Source organism: Ranitomeya variabilis, chromosome 2 (genome assembly GCF_051348905.1).
Source record: "Ranitomeya variabilis isolate aRanVar5 chromosome 2, aRanVar5.hap1, whole genome shotgun sequence".
Lineage (NCBI taxonomy): Eukaryota > Metazoa > Chordata > Amphibia > Anura > Dendrobatidae > Ranitomeya > Ranitomeya variabilis.
The window spans coordinates 371,569,209-371,593,894 of NC_135233.1; the positions used below are offsets into that span (position 1 = coordinate 371,569,209).

A 24,686-nucleotide genomic window follows, 5' to 3' on the forward strand; every position below is an offset into this window, starting at 1 on the left:
GACCCCCCAAGGAACTTATCTAGATGTGTTGTGAGAACTTTGAACCCCCAAGTGTTTCACTACAGTTTATAACGCAGAGCCGTGAAAATAAATTCTTTTTTTTTTTTCACAAAAATGATTTTTTAGCCCTCAGTTTTGTATTTTCACAAGGGTAACAGGATAAATTGGACCCCAAAATTTGTTGTCCAATTTGTCCTGAGTATGCTGATACCCGATATGTGGGGGGGAACCACTGTTTGGGCGCATGACAGAGCTCGGAAGGGAAGGAGCGCCATTTGGAATGCAGACTTAAATGGATTGGTCTGCAGGCGTCACGTTGCATTTGCAGAGCCCCTGATGTATCCAAACAGTACAAAACCCCCACAAGTGACCCCATATTGGAAACTAGACCCCCCAAGGAACTTATCTAGATGTGTTGTGAGAACTTTGAACCCCCAAGTGTTTCACTACAGTTTATAACGCAGAGCCGTGAAAATAAAAATTCTTTTTTTTTTCACAAAAATGATTTTTTTAGCCCCCAGTTTTGTATTTTCACAAGGGTATCAGGATAAATTGGACCCAAAAAGTTGTTGTCTAATTTGTCCTGAGTATGCTGATACCCCATATGTGGGGGGGAACCACTGTTTGGGCGCATGACAGAGCTCGGAAGGGAAGGAGCGCCATTTGAAATGCAGACTTAAATGGATTGGTCTGCAGGCGTCACGTTGCATTTGCAGAGCCCCTGATGTACGCAAACAGTACAAACCCCCCACAAGTGACCCCATATCGGAAATTAGACCCCCCAAGGAACTTATCTAGATGTGTTGTAAGAACTTTGAACCCCCAAGTGTTTCACTACAGTTTACAACGCAGAGCCGTGAAAATAAAATATCTTTTTTTTCCCACAAAACTTATTTTTTGGCCCCCAGTTTTGTATTTTCCCAAGGGTAGCAGGAGAAATTGGACCCCAAAAGATGATGTCCAATTTGTCCTGAGTACGCTGATACCCCATATGTTGGGGTAAACCCCTGTTTGGGCACACGGGAGAGCTCTGAAGGGAAGGAGCACTGTTTTCCTTTTTCAACGCAGAATTGGCTGGAATTCAGATCGGATGCCATATCCCGTTTGGAAAGCCCCTGATGTGCCCGAACAGTGGAAACCCCCCAATTATAACTGAAACCCTAATCCAAACACACCCCTTACCCTAATCCCAACAGTAACCCTAACCACTCCTCTAACCCAGACACACCCAACCCTATTCCCAACCGTAAATGTAATCCAAACCCTAACCCTATCTTTAGCCCCAACCCTAACTGTAGCCCCAACCCTAGCCCCAACCCTAGCCCCAACCCTAGCCCTAACCCTAGCAATAACCCTAGCCCTAACTCTAGTCCTAACTCTAGCCCTAACCCTAACCCTAATGGGAAAATGGAAATAAATACATTTTTTAATTTTTTTATTTTTCCCTAACTAAGGGGGTGATGAAGGGGGGTTTGATTTACTTTTATAGCGGGTTATTTAGCGGATTTTTATGATTGGCAGCCGTCACGCACTGAAAGACGCTTTTCATTGCAAAAAATATTTTTTGCGTTACCACATTTTGAGAGCTGTAATTTTTCCATATTTGAGTCCACAGAGTCATGTGAGATCTTGTTTTTTGCGGGACGAGTTGACGTTTTTATTGGTAACACGTGACATTTTTTGATCGCTTTTTATTCCGATTTTTGTGAGGCAGAGTGATCAAAAACCAGCTATTCATGAATTTCTTTTTGGGGAGGCGTTTATACCGTTCCGCGTTTGGTAAAATTGATAAAGCAGTTTTATTCGTCGGGTCAGTACGATTACAGCGATATCTCATTTATATCATTTTTTTTATGTTTTGGCGCTTTTATACGATAAAAACTATTTTATAGAAAAAATAATTATTTTGGTATCGCTTTATTCTCAGGACTATAACTTTTTTATTTTTTTGCTGATGATGCTGTGTGGCGGCTCGTTTTTTGCGGGACAAGATGGTGTTTTCAGCGGTACCATGGTTATTTATATCAGTCTTTTTGATCGCGTGTTATTCCACTTTTTGTTCGGCGGTATGATAATAAAGCGTTGTTTTTTGCCTCGTTTTTTTTTTTTTTTTCTTACGGTGTTTACTGAAGGGGTTAACTAGTGGGCCAGTTTTATAGGTCGGGTCGTTACGGACGCGGCGATACTAAATATGTGTACTTTTATTGTTTTTTTTATTTTATTTAGATAAAGAAATGTATTTATGGGAATAATATATATATATTTTTTTCATTATTTTGGAATATTTTTTTTTTTTTTTTTTTTTACACATTTGGAAATTTTTTTTTTTACTTTTTTACTTTGCCCCAGGGGGGGACAATACAGATCGGTGATCTGTTAGTTTGCATAGCACTCTGACAGATCACCGATCTGCGAGAAGTGCAGGCTGCTTCACAGTGCCTGCTCTGAGCAGGCTTCTGTGAAGCCACCTCCCTCCCTGCAGGACCCGGATCCGCGGCCATCTTGGATCCGGGTCTGGAGCAGGCAGGGAGGGAGGTAAGACCCTCGCAGCAACGCGATCACATCGCGTTGCTGCGGGGGGCTCAGGGAAGCCCGCAGGGAGCCCCCTCCCTGCGCGATGCTTCCCTGCACCGCCGGCACATCGCGATCATGTTTGATCGCGGTGTGCCGGGGGTTAATGTGCCGGGGGCGGTCCGTGACCGCTCCTGGCACATAGTGCCGGATGTCAGCTGCGATAGGCAGCTGACACCCGGCCGCGATCGGCCGCGCTCCCCCCGTGAGCGCGGCCGATCGCGTATGACGTACTATTCCGTCCTTGGGAAGTAGGGCCCACCCCACATGGACGGAATAGTACGTCTAATGACAGAAAGGGGTTAAATAAAACAATACAACAGCATGTAATTAGCACCACTATAGTAGCAGGAAAAATTGTAAAAATGGGTTCTGTCATAGCCGATGCCACTTCTCATCATTGGTATGATATTTTTCTTGGGTACTCGCCATCCGCTAAGAAAATGTTGGACTGGGTAGTCCACCCGCTCCTAGTGGTCATGGTAATAGTTATCATATTGTCAATATGGAACTGTTATATGGCTTACAAAGTGTTCTGTAGGAGACCTAAGGTCCTAATGGTCACCTATGGTAATGGCAAATAGTTACATGATATCAAAGACCGTTTGTGATACAAATGAGACAAGAATGTCTGAATGTATGTGTAGATAGTGATTTCATGTATCTATTGCCATTAACTGAGTAAAATAAATCAGACAAAATGGAAGCGGTGCCCTCTGAGTGACTTATTCGTATTGCATGAGGAGATCTGGCATAAACAACCATGTATGCATGCGCAGCGGCATTCTTGTAGTGTGAGGAAAATATTCTCAAGGGTGAACAACAAGATAAGCATGGAATTTGTTACAATCACAAGCCGTGACGTAATTCTCAGGTCCTAAATTCCTAATTCTAGGAATTTAGGACCTGAGAATTACGTCACGGCTTGTGATTGGTCGCGTGGCGGTCACATGGGCGGCCGCGACCAATCACAAGCCGTGACGTCATCTAAGGCCCTGAACGTGCTCATTCTTAGGAAGGAAGGCTGCCGGAAAGAAGCCGAGGGTGAGTATATTCCTATTAGGTATATACTCACCCTCGGACGCGCCCTGCTTCTTTCCGGCAGCCTTTCTTCTTAAGAATGAGCGCGTTCAGGGCCTTAGATGACGTCACGGCTTGTGATTGGTCGCGGCCGCCCATGTGACCGCTCACGCGACCAATCACAAGCCGTGACGTCATCCCTCAGGTCCTAAATTCCTAGAAGGGAATTTAGGACCTGAGGGATGACGTCGCGGCTTGTGATTGGTCGCGTGGCGGTCAAATGAGCGGCACGCGACCAATCAGAAGCCGTGACGTCATGGAAGGTGCTGAACGCGCTCATTTTAAACAAAGAAGGCTGCCGGTTACCAGCGGTGATGTCCAGGGGCCTCCGGACAGGTGAGTATATCAATATTTTTTATTTTAATTCTTTATTTTACACATTCATATGGATCCCAGGGCCTGAAGGAGAGTTTCCTCTCCTTCAGACCCTGGGAACCATACACTGGAAACTTCCGATTCCGATTCCCGATACCACAAAAGTATCGGATCTCGGTATCGGAATTCCGATACCGCAAGTATCGGCCGATACCCGATACTTGCGGTATCGGAATGCTCAACACTCTTTCACATTCCCCTATTTTCACTTTTTAAATGGTTTAAATATGTATTTCACAGATATATAAGAGCCTATTGTGTCCTAACAAGTAACACAGAGGACCGTGATAGAAGAAAACCTAAATAGAACAAAGGATCCTCCGAAACCAAATGATCAGAAATATTAAATCTTTATTGACAATTAAGGCATAAAAATAGTTAATAAAGAATAGAGACGTCCAAAATGAACCAAACCTGATACTATCACTGGTTCATCATTTTATTAAGAAAAAAAGTCCCCACGCAGGTCCGATGTAGTCTAGAGAATCCAACGTAGTTCACAAATTGAAATCTGAAAAATATAAACCGAGAGAAATAAAAACAAGACACTGTCCTTCGTTCACCACTTTATTTGAAAAAAAGGTCCCACAGAGGTCCGCCATAGTCCAGGGCTTCCCACGAAGCAGGGCAGGGACAAGGGGTAGGCATCTGCCTAGGACGCTACCTCCTGCCTACCCAATGAGCGCGCACTTCGTATAAAAAAAAACCTAACACTTCTGAATGCCAGCGGCTGCCCAGCACTTTCTTCCGGCCGCAGGCATTCAGCACAGTGACGGCTAGGGTGCGGGCTCTCAGGTGAGCAGTGTCAGTCACCCATCTCTCTGTCTGCGCCCCACCAGTTTCTCACTCCCTCACTCAACTGTATTCGCATCTGTCAGATGTGAATACAATTGATAATGACGCCACCCATGTCAGGAGCAGAGGAGCTGTAAATCAGGGCCCTGCTCCAATGGGAATATGGGACATCGGATGGCATGATACAGTGACGTCATCATGCCACCTAGCGCCTACTGCTTACCAGAGAGAGCAAGTGGCGGAGGCTGCACTGGATGGGGAGTCTGCATTAGGTGAGTACAACCTTTTTTATTTTTCTTATTTTACTTTGCCAATAAATGGGGACTATCACAAGAGGGGCTGACTGTAGGGACATTGAGGGGCTGGATATGGGGACAATATGGAAGAGGTGGCTGTGTGGACATTGAGGGGCTGGATGTGGGGGCATTATGAGAGGCTGGATGTTGGGACGTTGTGGGGCTGGATGTGGGGCCATTATGAGGGGCTGGTTGTGGAGATAATATGGAGGAGGTGGCTGTGTGGACATTGAGGGCCTGGATGTGGGTACATTTAAGAGCTGGATGTGGGGACATTATGGGGGGGCTGGCTGTGGGGACATTATGAGAGACTGGCTGTGGAAACATTACGATGGGATTTAGGAACATTAAAAGAGGATGGCTGTGTGGAAATTATGGAGGCTGGATGTGGGGACATTAAGAGGAACTGGCTGTGGGAACACTAAGAGAGACTGGCTGTGGAAACATTACGATGGGCTGGCTGTGTGCATGTTAGGAGGGGCTGGCTGGGTGGACATTGAGTGGCTGGATGTTTGGACATTGCAAGGTGCGTTATTTGGACATCTCATGTGATGCTCCACTTCTGGTGCAGTTGGTGGCTTGTATTTTTAGGGCTGGGAGGGACCCAATATTCAGGGACCTTCCCAGCCTGAGAATATCAGCTCTCAGCTGTCTACTGAACCTTTGCTGGTTGCAAAAAATGGGGGGGACCCTACGTCAGTTTATTTATTTATTTAATCATAAAAACGTATCCGATAAGCTCCACAGGGTGCAATTTTATAATAAGTCAGGGGTTGTGCAATTATTTGTCTATATGTCTGTCTATATCTATCTATTGTCATTCTCTATGGCAATCATTACTGTCCAAAATGCTTGAAAACACACATTTTTGGTGCTGCGTTTTTCCAGTCTAGAAATTTCTTCACCCAAATACTCAATGTGTGCATGTCTCGATTCAGAACATTTTGACGACTAAGGAAATGAGGAAATATCCATCTTGTGATGATTTTTGACTTACTGTAGTTGCTCAAGCTTTTTGTGTTTTTGATATAATGTCTCACAACATCCTATCTTGCTCAATAATCACTGTGGGGAGGGGCGGACACTAAGGACAAATCCACAGCAAGGAGGAAGGGCTCGGCACCAGGTTTAAAAGGAAGGACCATAAGCCGAGAAGTCATTATCACATCCAGGCTTCAAGGTAACATCATGTAACAGTCTGTGTATTTCATAGACGTCAGTCATCATTTTTACAGTGTAGCACTTGTGATACTTTTCTCTATTTCTTGCCTTTGTCAGGATTAATCCAACATTTGATTACTTAAATTTAGGCATGTAAGCCCTTTTAAAGGGACGTTCCTAAGACAGAGGGTCGTGTACATCCATAGGTGATATTATACAGGACCGATTCATGGGCTAGTTCCATAATTCCCACAGGTTATAGTAAGGAGAGACGCCCCGGCAACAGCATTAAAGGGACATCGAAAAAGACTATCGCTAAGATAGCTATTCCTAAAATAACATGACAATATTTTAATAAATGATACATAGGTATGACTGATATATCTAATCGTATCTGATCTCTTAGGAGCCAAACCTCTATATGTGCAGAATATTCTCTTCTGCTGTGTGGGATTATTCTAGTAACTTCTCCAGATGTAAATATTATGCAATATAGTATAGAATAATGGGCTAATCTAGTGTATGTAAGCATATCAGGTGTGATACTGTCTTCTGAGATATGTATCTAAGCCTATCAGATGTGATACTGTCTTCTATGCTTTGTAACTAAGCCTATCAGGTGTGATACTGTCTTCTGTGCTGTGTATCTAAGCCTGTTAGGTGTGATACTGTCTTCTGAGATGTGTATCTAAGCCTATCAGATGTGACACTGTCTTCTATGCTTTGTATCTAAGCCTATCAGATGTGATACTGTCTTCTAAGCTGTGTATCTAAGCCTATCATTTGTGGTACTGTCTTCTAAGCTGTGTATCTAAGCCTATCAGGTGTGGTACTGTCTTCTAAGCTGTGTAGCTAAGCCTATCAGGTGTGGTACTGTCTTCTAAGCTGTGTATCTACGCCTATCAAGTGTGATACTGCCTTCTAAGCTGTGAATCTAAGCCTATCTTGTGTGATACTGTCTTCTATGCTGTGTATCTAAGCCTATCAGGTGTGATACTGTCTTCTATTCTGTGTATCTAAGCCTATCAGGTGTGATACTGTCTTCTATCCTGTGTATCTAAGCCTATCAGGTGTGATACTGTCTTCTATGCTGTGTATCTAAGCCTATCAGGTGTGGTACTGTCTTCTATGCTGTATATCTAAGCCTATCAGGTGTGGTACTGTCTTCAAAGCTGTGTATCTAATCCTATCAGGTGTGATACTGTCTTCTATGCTGTATAATTATATAGATCAGAGCAACACAAACGTTGTGCAGAGTCTGGAAAAGTTGACAGAAACTCCTCAATGCATTACAAAATTCGGATAATTGGAGTCAAAGCTACTGTCTATAAATTTGTAAAATAGTATTTATTAAATAACAATATCGCATAATATAGTAAAACAGCAACATTACATTTAAATACATATAACCATCTCATGGGTAACAAGAAGAAGCCTATGAGAAACGCGCGTAGGGGCTTGTAGTCCGCTTCCACACTATGATCACTATGGGTGAGGACCAATCTTTTGTTTACTTATTTGACTAGCTGACTTTTTGGACATAAACACATTTCACTATATGGCTGATCTGCCCTAAGAACTTGACTCCTCTGGTCGGACTTTATTCTATTAGTGTGGACTCTTGGACTTCTTACCTGTGTCCTTCATTGTTCTTGTCTTGTCCGAATCTTGTAATGTCTTCTATGCTGTGTATCTAAGCCTATCAGGTGTGATACTCTTTTCTCAGCTGTGTATCTATTCCTGTCTGTTGAGCTGATGTATCTAATCATATAATGTCTGATACTGTCTGCTAAGTGTTGTATCTAATCCTGTCATCTGAAATGCAGGCTGCTGAACCTTTGTATCTAATCCAATTATATAAGGCTGAATAAAACAGGATTAGATACAGCAGCTCAGCAGCCTATATCACAGATGACAGGATTAAATACACAGTGTAGCTAACAGTATCACGCAAGATAGGCACAGCTCAACAGACAGTATCGCATACTGTACTATTGGATTAGATACAGCAGCTCAGCATCTTGTATCATAGGTAGAATGATTAGAAACACAATTTAGGTGGCAGAATCACATATGATATCATTCTAGACATTGTACGTTAGATAGTATCACACATGATAGGGTTAGGTACACAGCTCAGCAGACAGTAACACATATGAAACGATTAGATACATGGCTCAGCAAACTATCATATGTGATACTGTCTGCAGAGGAATTATTTAATCTTACCATATGTGATGCTGTTTGCTGAGCTGTGTTTCTAATTCTGTCATATGTGATACTGCCTGCTGAGTGCTGTACCTAAGCCAATAGTATATGATACTGTCTAACATGCAATGTATCTAATTCTATCATACAAGATTCTGTTCGTTGAACTGTGTATCTAAACCTATCATGTGTGATACTATCTGCTGAGCCATGTATTTAATCCTAATACATCTGATACTGAGTGGGGTATCTAATATTTTCATTTCTCCTTATTTGTGTATCTTATCCTTCATATGTGACACAGTCGGCTAAGTGGTGTATCTAATCCTATCCTTTGTCTTACTGTCTGCTGTGCCGGGTATCCTACCTCTCATTTGTGCCATTGTGTCTGAGCCTTACATGTGACACCACACAGCACCACTTCCCCGTTATTTTCGGGTCCATCACCATTGCTGGTTCCAGCAGGCATGTGGTTAATGCTAGGTTGGTGATTTCAAATAATTTCTGGCCCGGTGACATTGGCATTATCGGATAGTGATGCCATACTAACCACAACGAGGAAGGAAGCAACCGAGCAATAACTGACACTGCACTAAACTTTACTAAGTAAGAAAAAACAAAATCCAGCTCACCATATCGACATTCCCAAGGGCTCGGAGCACGGAACCGCTGTGTCAAGGCGTAGACAAACAGGAAAAAAAAGGAGGAAGATCCAGCTCAAAGATGCAGTGAAAAATCCATAACTTTATTCCACTACCAAAATAGCGTGTAAGGATAAAACATCAGCACATATAAAAACCAAGATCAACGCGTTTCTGGTGGCTAAGCACCCTTAATCATGATACCTGGTACATGTCAAATCTCGTGCTTATATGCTGATATCCGGTCGGCACACCGGTGTTATAATTAGTTAAGTTGATTAGTTCAACAAAGTATGTGCACATGAGCATGAGAACAAAACAAAAAAAGGTCTAAAATCAAGACAAATACTCCAACCAAATAGGGAGGTACAGAATACAAAAATGACAGAAGTGACAAAAAAGAAACAAAGTAGAATAGAATCATGATTTAAATCGTGATTTATCTCACGTCATGATTATGTTTGCACAGAGTTTTTGGACCTAAAATTGAGAGGCATACCCAATACCCCCATCGTCACCTCTACTTTTCGTAAAATCACAGCAGGAAATACAATACTGCGTGCAGTCACCATCCCAAACACACAATTAAAAGTATTCCTGTGGGTGAGATGGTAAGGGCAAAACGAAACTGCAGCACACAGAAAGATTATTCCCAGGAGGTTGAGGGTATAAAAGAGAGACTCACACAAAGAGGCTACAGTGACTGGCATTTAAAAAGAGCGGAAAAAATTGTCGCACGACGACCACGTTTTCATAGCAAAACAAACCAAAGTCAACTTCCACAAAATCCGATCACTGTAGTCTTTCAGTATAGTAATCAATTCAATTCTATCAAAAGAATAATTAAAAACAATCTAATTATCCTTAAGGAGGATCCTGACATAGCCGAAATCCTAAAAAACGGATGCAGAATCGTGTCCAGAAAGGCACCGTCCTTAGGTTCCAGTCTTTCACCGAGCTCTCTCAGCACCCCTTCCGCACAGCCTTCTCATTGGCTCAGTACGAAAGGCTTCTATAAATGTGGTGCTGTAGCATGTAAAACATGCAAATTTTCGTGGAAATGTTGTAATTTTACTGATGCTACCAATCAGAACACCTATTCCATCAAAACATTTTTGAATTGTAACACCAAGAATGTGGTATATATAATGGAATGCACAGTGTGTCATCTTAAATATGTCGGGAGTACTATACGCTCTCTTAAAACACGAATTCGCGAACATATTTATGATGTTGAGAATGTCAATGCTAACAGAAATATATCACAAGCCTCACAACACTTTATTAGTCGCCATCAGTCTAATCTTGAGTCATTAAAAATCTATGCAATCGAAAAAATTCACAAACCATTTAGAGGAGGAGACATTGAAGTGACCTTAAGAAATAGAGAAACATGGTGGATCTTTAAGCTCGGAACTAGCATTCCACATGGCTTAAATAAAAGGAAAGATCTAATGCTTTTCTATTAGAATTTTGATAGTTTAGTGATAGTGAAGTTGTCCCTACTATATTAGGTTATCAAGGATGCGGGCTATATTTTCTGTATAGTTCTTGCCCAACACTCACATAATAATATCCCTTCTTAAAAATAAAAATAAATAGTTACCAACACATTTTCTGGTCCTCTTTGTTCAGCGATCGCGCTGATATTGTAACGACGCCCGCAGCTGTATTTCAATCCACTCTGGCTGAGATAGCCCTGAATTTATTACAGTCTTGAGCGAGACTGTTTCGTTCCTCTATCCAGTGTTATTTATGAGTCTGTAACATTCCAAACACGGCTCTGACACCAAAGAAGCCTGTAGCTACGTTGATTGCGAGTCCTATATGCACACCATGCCCCTGAACAAGAAAAGTACTTGCCGACTTTTACGAAAGTTCGTGTCCCATTTTAGATAGCTCCTCTTTTGTTAAATCAAATTTAATTTCCATCAGATAACAATATTGGCATATGGCTGTAGGGGCATATTATAGCTCTTAATTTGAATTCTCAACTTTTTTGGTCCTTTTGGGGCTTTCTTCTTATTATAATTGCTATACTAGAACTTTTTGCAGTTGTATTTATCTAAATTACTCTAACTCTGCATGCACTTATACATATATTTATCTAAAGATGACCAAAGAAGTTTGTAACTTCGCTGATTGGGAGTCTTATATGTATACTACAAACTAAATTAACTCCTATTAGATACCAATGTTAATACATTGCTGTAGGGGCATATTATAGTTTATAGTTTAATTTTTAATATTTTTTGTCCTGTTGGGGCTGGCTAATTATGACTGTTACATCAGAATTTTCTACAGTCTTATTTATGTAAATTGTTTCAATTTTGCATGCAGTTACAGATTTATTTATTTATTTGTTTGATATGATTCTATTCTACTTTGTTTCTTTTTTGTCACTTCTGTCATTTTTGTATTCTGTACCTCCCTATTTGGTTGGAGTATTTGTCTTGATTTTAGACCTTTTTTTGTCTTGTTCTCATGCTCATGTGCACATACTTTGTTGAACTAATCAACTTAACTAATTATAACACCGGTGTGCCGACCGGATATCAGTATATAAGCACGAGATTTGACATGTACCAGGTATCATGATTAAGGGTGCTTAGCCACCAGAAACGCGTTGATCTTGGTTTTTATATGTGCTGATGTTTTATCCTTACACGCTATTTTGGTAGTGGAATAAAGTTATGGATTTTTCACTGCATCGTTGAGCTGGATCTTCCTCCTTTTTTTTACTAAACTTTACTCCAAACATCTCCTGGAAATGCTGCAGATATTTAAGGAATCCCCTCCATGAAGCGCAGGGTAGTAGGGCGACCCGCCTGTCTCATGCCATGTGCGGTGGTTGACACTCTAGAGCCCAAAAATTCTATATTTCCTACAGAGAGGTTCAAGGCTCAGCGGGTTCCCACATAAAATGGGCTCTGACTCTAATACAATCAGACAGAACAACAGACACAGTCCTTCAACGGCCCATTTAGAGGGGCCGACCGCGACCGTTAAACGATCGGTCACATGCAAGTTGATCAGCGGTTGTTTAGTGGTAAAATAAGTGGAAAATAAGACTAACGATTCTTGTAATAACAGCAATCTTAGATACAAGGAGAGATAGCTGAAGCGTGTCACACAAGCTGCGCTCCAGCTATGGCAATACAAAGAATAATACAGACTGTATATACAATTTCTACAGATTATTCTCTTCTAAATTCCTACCTATCTAACTAGAAAAACCTGCTCTATACCCTGACACCGTTGAACGACGGAGTCACAATCACAGTTCTGCAGCGCTGAGGAGAAATTCTGCTTGGTCCCGACAATGGTAGCTTTAGAATTTGAGGCAAAATCACTTGAAAATTTCTGCAAAAACATATAGAGTCCTTGTCCTGCAACTCTCTATTAACCGGTCTTCCCCTTACTAATCTCACCACTCTCCAATCTGTCCTGAATGAAGCAGCCAGGATCATATTTTTCTCCAGCCACAATACCGATGCCTCTGCCCTGTGCCAGTTATAGCATTGGTTACCCATCCTCAACAGGGTCCAATATAAATGGATCACTCTCACCCACAAAGTTCTCCACAGTTCTGCACCACCCTACATCCCCTTCCTGATCTCTGTCTATCACCCTACCCGTGCCCTCCGTTCTGCTAATGACCTAACACCAACATCCTCAATGATCCAAACCTCCCACTCCCGTCTCCAAGACTTCTCGCGAACTGCACCACTTCTCTGGAATGCACTAATCTGGACAATTCGATTAATTCCCAGTATTTACACTCAGCCTATGGACAGCTGTGGTGCTCTTTCTCTAAAGAAACAAAAAAGGAGAAATGTTTTTATTTTCTTGTATGCAAATTGCCTCTTCTGAGAAAAAGAGGAGTTAACTCTATAGCGCCACCTGTTGGAAGTAGCGATCCTACAAGTCACAATCAACCCTCTAACGAGTCGTGCAATATGACTTAGGATAAAAGCCAAATCAGTATCTCAATTTGCAGACACGGTGTTTCGGGCTGTTGGCCCTCGTCAGTGCGAAGCATGAGAACTGATTTGGCTAGGTGAGAGGCTCTGGACTGGAGTCTAAGGGGTATCGTTTCTCCTTATGGAGAGTGACATACCATCTCTGGCTTGTCAAGGTAAGGAGGCTTATTTGCCGTACAATGCTCCTCTGGGAAATTAAATATGCAAATTGCCTCTTCTGAGAAAAAGAGGACTTAACTCTATAGCGCCACCTGTTGGAAGTAGCGATCCTACAAGTCACAATCAACCCTCTAACGAGTCGTGCAATATGACTTAGGATAAAAGCCAAATCAGTATCTCAATTCGCAGACACGAAACCCTTGGAAACCCCCTTAGAAAATGAAAAAGGCAATAGCAGAACAGTTTGCATAGGATATTATTTTTATAAGTGATCCAAATTTTCTTTACTAAGTAACATAAATATAAATAGTTTGTTGGCTTCTCCTTTTATTTCAGTAGATCCTGCTTTGAGAAATTTTGGACCAGGTCACCGGATCTACTCTGACGAAGGCTAAAAATGGAATATGCAAAGAAAACGGTGGTTTTCCTTACTCTCTGTGCACTTGGTAAGAGAACAATGACACGGATGATAAGACAAAAAGCTGTAAATGAGGTAGAGAAAGTCCAACAACTATTCCTGGAGATCAGTTGACCATGGAGGTATGTTTTTTTATCATTAAAGAGGACCCCTTTAATGATAAGTACAACCTTCCTTACACTTTGAAGTAATGGTACGTCAAGGGTCTTAGGTTATGGTACCTTGACGATTGTTGGCAGAAGGACCACAACTGCCAGGATCGGAGAAAATTCCAATCCCAGCATTAACCTGTTTCTACTTACTTCCACATGGAGGACTATTATTGATGTAGCCCTAATGTCACGTGATTGAGGTTCTTCAGGTGAAATCTGTTTTATGGAGTTCTTCTTTCCCAACTTGAATTATTGCTATTTCTATTGCAGTTGGAGCCAAACAGGTTGAGAACAATCTAGAAATTTTGGTTTCTGTCCCATCAACCCATATTGGAGACACAGAGATTGTGTCATCTCCTACATCTTTGTCAGGCCCTTCTATAAAGTGCACCATTGTACTAGGGAAGAACCAAACCCTGTGCATGAATTCCGCCGATCCAAGCTGCAACGCAATCCAAGAGCCAATAGCCGATCTGTCTTTGTCTTTCACCCCAGTTGGAAATAATGTTCCTGCTTTTACCTTTTCCAGTTTGTCCATTAGTGAATCGCATCAATTTAACATCACTGTTGATGCAAACGTCACTGTCAATCCCCAGAACATTACCAGTGGAAGTGGTGGCAGTGGCCAAATCACAGTCATTCTAAATATTAACTATAATACAGCCACTACCACAACGGGCTCATTCAGCTCAGGGAAAGTCTCTCCAACATTATTTCGATATAATGGTATATATCGGACAACTGTTACCGACACGAAACCAGACGGTAATGGACAATCTGCCCTGCGTGAGTACTTAGTAAAAAAATATATACAAATAATCATACAAAATATGACTGTATACAGGATGTATGTGATAAAGGAATAAGAACGAATGATTACGGTATATTACTTGTAGTACCTAAGCGGGCTGTCGAGGACTATGATAACGATGGCCTATAAGGGGGGTACAACACCAGGCACCATCATCAATTGGTGGTCACCAAGTCCCATGATGGTCAGAAGAACACAGGAGAACAGAGCTGGAACAGCGCCGTGTAGTAGCCATTCATTGGTACTGCAGATCAGCTACTACACAGTGTATGGAGCTGTGTTTGTCCAGCCACCATGGGACATCGTAACCATTGATCATTTAGAGGTGCCAGGTGTTGGATTCCCAATGATCCTAAGGATAGGTTATCAATATAAAATTCCTAGACAACTCCTTTAAAGAGGTTTTCCTGGATCACAGTATGGATGGATTATCCTTAGAGTAATCAGAATCTGAAATCCAGTGGGCTTCACATCCTCTCATTCGGCTTCATACATTTCCTATTGGTTGTGTCTGGTATTACAGCTCAGTCCCATTCACTTATATAGGACTGGGCTCCAGTTTGCAGTAATACCAGACATGGATATCTTAAAATGGGTGGGCTCCACCCAAAATACAAAATGGTGTACAAGCCTACCATATAGAGAAAATGATGACATCACTGCTGAGTAACTGAATCCAGGGTGTAACTTTGATTGTAAGCGGTAATGTTTTTATTTCCTTCCAGGCTGTGGTCCTTTGAGCGCTCTCATAGTCCTGGCTCTGCTTCCAGTTTTGCTTCTTAAGTGATTCAGTGACTGAAGGCAACAAGTAAGTTCTAAAAAATCTAAAATTCTAAAATACCCAAAGGAGCCTAAAGACTCAAACGGAGACCAGTAGAAACGTTTTGAGAAAGTTTCTCTATTTTTTAATTTTGGAGCCTTATTTTATTACAGGTATTCTCTCTTTAGTGTAAGTTCCTAGGTTAGAAAAAACTTATTGAAGAGGTTATTCACTAACGATAGATAGATAGATAGATAGATAGATAGATAGATAGATAGATAGATAGAAGTAAAAAACGGAAGGCAGCACTCCAAAAAGTAGTTTCAAAATAAGGTGGACTTTATTAGGTCCTAATAAAATCCACCTTATTTTGAAACTACTTTTTGGAGTGCTGCCTTCCGTTTTTTACTACTATATGTTGGCAAGTATGGATTGATTGCTGGGAGACTCTGCACCCATTTAACTTTTAGTGCTGTTCCATTTTTCTAACTAGATAGATAGATAGGTGAGGGAAGGCCAGGGCCATAGTCATGGCTGAGATTAGCAGGTCTTGCGCACACTGGACTCCCGTTACATGCAGGTAACGTCCCATGGTCAATGTACTTGCCTCTTTATTGTTTGCACCGTCCGGGCCTTCTCTCCGTTGCATAAGGTCCCCTCCGCTCGTTTGCGTACAAACAGAAATACAGTCCAGTTGCAACATAAAACTTTACTTTCTTCTTGGCACATCCTTAACAGACACAGCATTTCCTTACAGCTCACACTTTCCACTTTCCCTGCACTCTTTCCTTGGTCCTTCAGTACGTGTCCTGATCATACCGCCTCTTGCGGTAACGCAGCGTCCTCCCTGTACAGATTCTCTGCTCTTGTCCGTTTCGCACCGGATCTGAAGGTGTCAGCCCATGCGATGATCCGCCACATATTGAGCAACCTGTGTCCCCGTACTGCTGTGGACCCACTGCTACCTCTGCTTCACCACTGCTGTACCCTGTGCTGGTTCAGCTGCACTTCTATCCACCGAACCCTGGATGGCTGGGTCCTACCCTTAAACATTATGAGGCTGCTGGATGGCTCGGGCTCAAAGCCCACCCGGGCTGTCTGGGCTCCCTAGTCCCTCTGCTATAGCTAGGGAACTGTTTCTGCCTTATTATATTAGATTCTCACCTTCCGGTGTCCGCGGCAGCCTTTCCAGCTCCTCGCGATGCTCCGGTCCCAAGAAGGCATTGCAGCTATGACCGGAGATGACGTAGCGGTCTCGCGAGACTTCTACATCATTATGTGTTATTGCTGCAAAGCATCACTGGGAATGGAGCATCGCTAAAGGCCTGGGCTGGATCCGGAGGTCGCTGGAAGGTGAGTATATAACTATTTTTTATTTTAATTCTTTTTTTTACCAAGGATATGGTGCCCATATTGCTATATATTACATGGGCTGTGTTATATACTGCGTGGGCTGTGCTATATACTATGTGGCTGTGCTATATACTACATGGCTGTGTTATATACTGCGTGGGCTGTGTTATATACTACGTGGCTGTGCTATATACTACGTTACTGTGCTCTATACTACATGGGCTGTGTTACAGTGCCTACAAGTAGTATTCAACCCCCTGCAGATTTAGCAGGTTTACAGATTTGGAATTAACTTGGCATTGTGACATTTGGACTGTAGATCAGCCTGTAAGTGTGAAATGCACTGCAGCAAAAAAGAATGTTATTTCTTTGTTTATTTTTTTTTTTAATTGTGAAAAGTTTTTTCAGAGGGTCATTTATTATTCAACCCCTCAACCCACCAGAATTCTGTTTGGTTCCCCTAAAGTATTAAGAAGTAGTTCAGGCACAAAGAACAATGAGCTTCACATGTTTGGATTAATTATCTCTTTTTCCAGCCTTTTCTGACTATTTAAGACCCTCCCCAAACTTGTGAACAGCACTCATACATGGTCAACATGGGAAAGACAAAGGAGCATTCCAAGGCCATCAGACACAAGATCATGGAGGGTCACAAGGCTGGCAAGGGGTACAAAACCCTTTCCAAGGAGTTGGGCCTACCTGTCTCCACTGTTGGGAGCATCATCCGGAAGTGGAAGGCTTATGGAACTACTGTTAGCCTTCCACGGCCTGGACAGCCTTTGAAAGTTTCCTCCCGTGCCGAGGCCAGGCTTGTCCGAAGAGTCAAGGCTAACCCAAGGACAACAAGGAAGGAGCTCCGGGAAGATCTCATGGCAGTGGGGACATTGGTTTCAGTCAATACTATAAGTAACGTACTCCACCGCAATGGTCTCCGTTCCAGACGAGCCCGTAAGGTACCTTTACTTTCAAAGCGTCATGTCAAGGCTCGTCTACAGTTTGCTCATGATCACTTGGAGGACTCTGAGACTGACTGGTTCAAGGTTCTCTGGTCTGATGAGACCAAGATCGAGATCTTTGGTGCCAACCACACACGTGACGTTTGGAGACTGGATGGCACTGCATACGACCCCAAGAATACCATCCCTACAGTCAAGCATGGTGGTGGCAGCATCATGCTGTGGGGCTGTTTCTCAGCCAAGGGGCCTGGCCATCTGGTCCGCATCCATGGGAAGATGGATAGCACGGCCTACCTGGAGATTTTGGCCAAGAACCTCTGCTCCTCCATCAAGGATCTTAAGATGGGTCATTATTTCATCTTCCAACAAGACAACGACCCAAAGCACACAGCCAAGAAAACCAAGGCCTGGTTCAAGAGGCAAAAAATCAAGGTGTTGCAGTGGCCTAGTCAGTCTCCAGACCTTAACCCAATTGAAAACTTGTGGAAGGAGCTCAAGATTAAAGTCCACATGATACACCCAAAGAACCTAGATAACTTGGAGAAGATCTGCATGGAGGAGTGGGCCAAGATAACTCCAGAGACCTGTGCCGGCCTGATCAGGTCTTATAAAAGACGATTATTAGCTGTAATTGCAAACAAAGGTTATTCCACAAAATATTAAACCTAGGGGTTGAATAATAATTGACCCACACTTTTATGTTTAAAATTTATAAAAATTTAACTGAGCAACAAAACTTTTTGGTTTGTAAGATTTATGCATCTGTTAATAAATCCTGCTCTTGTTTGAAGTTTGAAGGCTCTAACTTATTTGCATCTTATTAAACCTGCTAAATCTGCAGGGGGTTGAATACTACTTGTAGGCACTGTATATACTATGTGGGCTGTGTTATATACTGCTTGGGCTGTGTTATATACTACGTGGGCTGTGTTATATACTGCGTGGGCTGTGCAATATACTATATACATATTCTAGAATACCCGATGCATTCGAATCGGGCCACCATCTAGTAGATAGATAAATAGATAATAGATAGATGATTGATAGATAATAGATAGATAAATAATAGATAGAAAATAGATCATAGATAGATAATAGATAATAAATAGATGATAGATAGATAGATAGATAGATAGATAGATAGATAGATAGATAGATAGATAGGTAGATAGATAGATAGGTTGATACAGTAGCACTCCGTATACACTGAGGCTGTGTGCACACGTAGCATATTTTTCGCGGTTTTTTTCGCGGTTTTTCGCTATAAAAACCGCGAAAAAAACGCTTACATTAAGCATCCTATGTAATAGAATGCATTCCGCATTTTTTGTGCACATGCTGCATTTTTTTCCTGAGCGGAATCGCATTCCAGAAAAAAACGCAGCATGTTCATTAAAATTGCGGAATCGCGGCGATTCTGCACCCATAGGAGTGCATTGATCTGCTTACTTCCCGCACGGGGCTGTGCACACCATGCGGGAAGCAAGCAGATCATGTGCGGTTGGTACCCAGGGTGGAGGAGAGGAGACTCTCCTCCACGGACTGGGCACCATATAATTGGTCCAAAAAATAAAGAATTAAAATAAAAAATAGTCCTATACTCACCCTCTGATGGCCCCCGAAGTGTTCCCGCCTCTCCGGTGCATGCTCTCTCTTCCGTTCCTATAGATGATGTGGTTCAGGACCTGTGATGACGTCACTGTCTTGTGATTGGTCGCGTGACCGCTCATGTGACTCACGCGACCAATCACAAGACAGTGACGTCATCGCAGGCCCTTCACTGCACTCCAGCTATAGGAACGGACGCCGCTGAGGTCTGCAGGTGAGTATAACCATGTTTTTTATTTTTTTTATTATTTTTAAACATTCGATCTTTTACTATTGATGCTGCATAGGCTGCATCTATAGTAAAAAGTTGGTCACACTTGTCAAACACTATGTTTGACAAGTGTGACCAACCTGTCAGTCAGTTTTCCAAGCGATGCTACAGATCGCTTGGAAAACTCTAGCATTCTGCAAGCTAATTATAGTGCTTTGGAACAAAGCACTATACTGTTATTCCATCGTGGATAACTTCTTCTTATTCTTATTATTATAGTGCTTTGGAACAAAGCACTATATTGTAATCCGATCGTGGATAACTTCTTATTATAGTGCTTTGGAACAAAGCACTATACTGTTATTCCACCGTGGTAAACTTCTTCTTCTTATTATTATAGTGCTTTGGAACAAAGCACTATACTGTTATTCCACCGTGGTAAACTTCTTATTATAGTGCTTTGGAACAAAGCACTATACTGTTATTCCACCGTGGTAAACTTCTTATTCTTATTATTCAGTCCGCACGTAATGCGGCCCGAACCGCTAAACTCACAGACTCCAGTGAGGTGTCATTTCGAAGCCAGCGTCCCCAAGAGGTGTGCTAAGTATTTTTCGTGCCGATCGGATTTGTAGTTTTTGCGCAATTTGTGTTTGAAAAAAGTCTTTCAATGCGTTTCAATAGAGAAATTTTCCTATGCGTTTATAATGGGCTGGTTTCTGAGGCAATTTCTAAAAATAACTGCCACCTGGCTGATTAGCTCATTGATATGCGCAGTCAGACACAGTTACTATGCCAACGCCTATGAAATCTACATCAGCTCACCAGGTCACAAGTTTTGTCAGATAATATCAGCTCTTAAAGTGACAGTACAGCACAATTCCAAACCACTATCTGTAGTCTTATAATTATTAGATGGTGGCCCGATTCTAACTCATCGCGTATTCTAGAATATGCATGTCCACGGAGTATATTGCACAGCCACGCAGTATACAGTGCAGAGCCGCGCAGTACACAGCGCAGAGCCGCGCAGTACACAGCGCAGAGCCGCGCAGTACACAGCGCAGAGCCGCGCAGTACACAGCGCAGAGCCGCGCAGTACACAGCGCAGAGCCGCGCAGTACACAGCGCAGAGCCGCGCAGTATAAAGCGCAGAGCCGTGCAGTACACAGCGCAGAGCCGCGCAGTACACAGTGCAGAGCCGTGCAGTACACAGCGCAGAGCCGCGCAGTATAAAGCGCAGAGCCGTGCAGTACACAGCGCAGAGCCGCGCAGTACACAGTGCAGAGCCGTGCAGTACACAGCGCAGAGCCGCGCAGTAAAAAGCGCAGAGCCGTGCAGTACACAGCGCAGAGCCGCGCAGTACACAGCGCAGAGCCGCGCAGTACACAGCGCAGAGCCGCGCAGTATAAAGCGCAGAGCCGTGCAGTACACAGCGCAGAGCCGCGCAGTACACAGCGCAGAGCCGCGCAGTACACAGCGCAGAGCCGCGCAGTACACAGCGCAAAGCCGCGCAGTATAAAGCGCAGAGCCGCGCAGTACACAGCGCAGAGCTGCGCAGTACACAGCGCAGAGCCGCGCAGTACACAGCGCAGAGCCGCGCAGTATAAAGCGGAGAGCCGCGCAGTACACAGCGCAGAGCCGAGCAGTACACAGCGCAGAGCCGCGCAGTAGACAGCGCAGAGCCGTGCAGTACAGAGCGCAGAGCCGCACAGTACACAGCGCAGAGCCACGCAGTACACAGCGCAGAGCCGCGCAGTACACAGTGCAGAGCCACGCAGTACACAGCACAGAGCCGCGCAGTACACAGCGCAGAGCCACCCAGTATACAGCGCAGAGCCGCGCAGTATACAGCGCAGAGCCGCGCAGTACACAGCGTAGAGCCACGCAGTATGCAGCGCAGAGCCGCGCAGTATACAGCGCAGAGCCGCGTAGTATACAGCGCAGAGCCCCGCAGTATACAGTGCAGAGTCCCGCAGTATACAGCGCAGAGCCGTGCAGTACACAGTGCAGAGCCGCGCAGTACACAGCGCAGAGCCGCGCAGTATACAGCGCAGACACGCGCAGTACACAGCACGGACACGCGCAGTACACAGCGCAGAGCTGCGCAGTACACAGCGCAGAGCCGCGTAGTATACAGCGAAGAGCCACGCAGTATATAGCGCAGAGCCGCGCAGTACAAAGCGCAGAGCCGCGCAGTATACAGCGCAGAGCCACGCAGTATACAGCGCAGAACGCGCAGTACACAGTGCAGAGCCACGCAGTATACAGCGCAGAGCCGCGTAGTATACAGCGCAGAGCCGCGCAGTATACAGCGCAGAGCCGCGCAGTACACAGCGTAGAGCCACGCAGTATGCAGCGCAGAGCCGCGCAGTATACAGCGCAGAGCCGCGTAGTATACAGCGCAGAGCCCCGCAGTATACAGTGCAGAGTCCCGCAGTATACAGCGCAGAGCCGTGCAGTACACAGTGCAGAGCCGCGCAGTACACAGCGCAGAGCCGCGCAGTATACAGCGCAGACACGCGCAGTACACAGCACGGACACGCGCAGTACACAGCGCAGAGCTGCGCAGTACACAGCGCAGAGCCGCGTAGTATACAGCGAAGAGCCACGCAGTATATAGCGCAGAGCCGCGCAGTACAAAGCGCAGAGCCGCGCAGTATACAGCGCAGAGCCACGCAGTATACAGCGCAGAACGCGCAGTACACAGCGCAGAGCCACGCAGTATACAGCGCAGAGCCGCGTAGTATACAGCGCAGAGCCGCGTAGTATACAGCGCAGAGCCACGCAGTATACAGCGCAGAGCCACGCAGTATACAGCGCAGAGCCACGCAGTATACAGCGCAGAGCCACGTAGTTATACTGCCCAGTCACGTAGTATATTGTCCAGTCACATAGTATACTGCATATCCCTGTTAAAAAAAAAAAAAAGAATTAAAATAAAAAAGTTACATACTCACCTCCTGGAGCGGCCGGTATCTGATGGTTGTTGCACCTCCTAGAGCGGCCGGTACACGATGCTTGTTGCACCTGGAGTGGCCGGTACCCGATGCTTGTTGCGCGCTCCGGTCCCAAGAGTGCATTGCGGTCTCACGAGATGATGACGTAGCAGTGTTGTGAGACAGAAAGACGGAAGTGCCCTTAGACAATTATATAGTAGATTACCCCGCTCACCAATTCGGAACCCGAGAGGCCCGGCCCACCAAATCGGACCCCGAGGGGCCCGGCCCACCAAATCGGACCCAGAGTGACCCCGCCCCCTAAATCGGACCCAGAGTGACCCCGCCCACCAAATCAGACCCAGAGTGGCTCCGCCCACCAAATCGGACCCAGAGTGACCCCTTCCACCAAATCAGACCCAGAGTGACCCCTTCCACCAAATCGGACCCAGAGTGACCCCTTCCACCAAATCGGGCCCAGAGTGACCCCTTCCACCAAATCGGACCCAGAGTGACCCCACCCACCAAATCGGACCCTGAGGTGCCCAGCCCACCAAATCAGACCCTGAGGTGCCCAGCCCACCAAATCGGACCGAGTGACCCCACCCACCAAATTGGTCCCTAAGGTGCCCCGCCCACCAAATCGGACCCAGAGTGGCTCCGCCCACCGAATCGGACCCAGAGTGGCCGCGCCCACAGAATCGGACCAAAAGTGACCCCGCCCACCGAATCGGACCTAGATTTACCCCGCCCACAAAATCAGACCCAGATTGACCCATCCACCAAATCGGACCGCCTGAGGGGCACCCAAGTGTCAAAGTCTTGCAGGGGCAGCCCGGGCACCATTCCAAAGCACTATCTGTAGTTCCTTCAGGAAATACCCATCTAGTTCTTATTATTATTATTCAGTCCGCACGTAATGCGGCCCGAACCGCTAAACTCACAGACTCCAGTGAGGTGTCATTTCGAAGCCAGCGTTCCTGAGAGGTGTGCTAAGTATTTTTCGTGTCGATCGGATTTGTAGTTTTGGCACAATTTGCGTTTGAAAAAAGTGTCTCAATGCATTTCAATAGGGAAATTTTCCAATACGTTTATAATGGGCCTGATTTCTGAGGCAATTTCTAAAAATAACTGCCACCTGGCTGATTACCTCATTGATATGCGCAGTGAGACCCAGTTACTATGCCAACGCCTATAAACTCTACCAGCCCACCAGGTCACAAGTTTTGTCAGATAATATCAGCTCTTAAAGTGACAGTACAGCACAATTACAAAGCACTATCTGTAGTCTTATCATTATTGCCCCGCTCACCAAATCGGATCCAGCCCACCAAATCGGACCAGAGTGCCCCCGCTTGCCAAATCGGACCCAGAGTGCCCCCGCCCGCCAAATCGGACCCAGAGTGGCGCCGCCCGTCAAGTCGGACCCAGAGTGGCGCCGCCCGCCAAATCGGACCCAGAGTGGCGCCGCCCGCCAAATCGGACCCAGAGTGGCGCCGCCCGCCAAATCGGACCCAGAGTGGCGCCGCCCGCCAAATCGGACCCAGAGTGGCGCCACCCGCCAAATCGGACCAGAGTGGCGCCGCCCGCCAAATCGGACCCAGAGTGGCGCCGCCCGCCAAATCGGACCCAGAGTGGCGCCGCCCGCCAAATCGGACCCAGAGTGGCGCCGCCCGCCAAATCGGACCCAGAGAGGCGCCGCCCGCCAAATCGGACCCAGAGTGGCGCCGCCCACCAAATCGGACCCAGAGTGGCGCCGCCCGCCAAATCGGACCCAGAGTGACCCGGGCCACCAAATCGGACCCAGAGTGACCCGGGCCGCCAAATCAGACCCAGAGTGGCGCCGCCCGCCAAATCGGACCCAGAGTGGCGCCGCCCGCCAAATCGGACCCACAGTGGCGCCGCCCGCCAAATCGGACCCAGAGTGGCGCCGCCCGCCAAATCGGACCCAGAGTGACCCGGCCCGCCAAATCGGACCCAGAGTGACCCGGCCCGCCAAATCGGACCCAGAGTGACCCAGCCCGCCAAATCGGACCCAGAGTGACCCGGCCCGCCAAATCGGACCCAGAGTGACCCGGCCCGCCAAATCGGACCCAGAGTGACCCGGCCCACCAAATCGGACCCAGAGTGGCGCCGCCCGCCAAATCGGACCCAGAGAGGCGCCGCCCGCCAAGTCGGACCCAGAGTGGCGCCGCCCGCCAAGTCGGAC

At 45.2% G+C, this 24,686-nt stretch overlaps 1 protein-coding gene across 2 annotated transcripts in view; it reads left to right on the forward strand.

Moving 5' to 3' along the window:
* The window catches only part of LOC143806051 (uncharacterized), a 76,491-nt gene that overhangs the window by 11,201 nt on the left and 40,604 nt on the right, over positions 1-24,686 (forward strand). For both annotated transcript variants that reach the window (XR_013221377.1, XM_077285978.1), the window contains 3 exons: positions 13,609-13,715; positions 14,110-14,625; positions 15,376-15,458. Coding sequence is in view for 1 of the 2 variants with exons in the window: in XM_077285978.1 (XP_077142093.1) it covers positions 13,667-13,715; positions 14,110-14,625; positions 15,376-15,437 (627 nt within the window). In the remaining variant the exon portion in view is untranslated. Of the gene's footprint in view, positions 1-13,608; positions 13,716-14,109; positions 14,626-15,375; positions 15,459-24,686 lie in introns of those variants that run through there.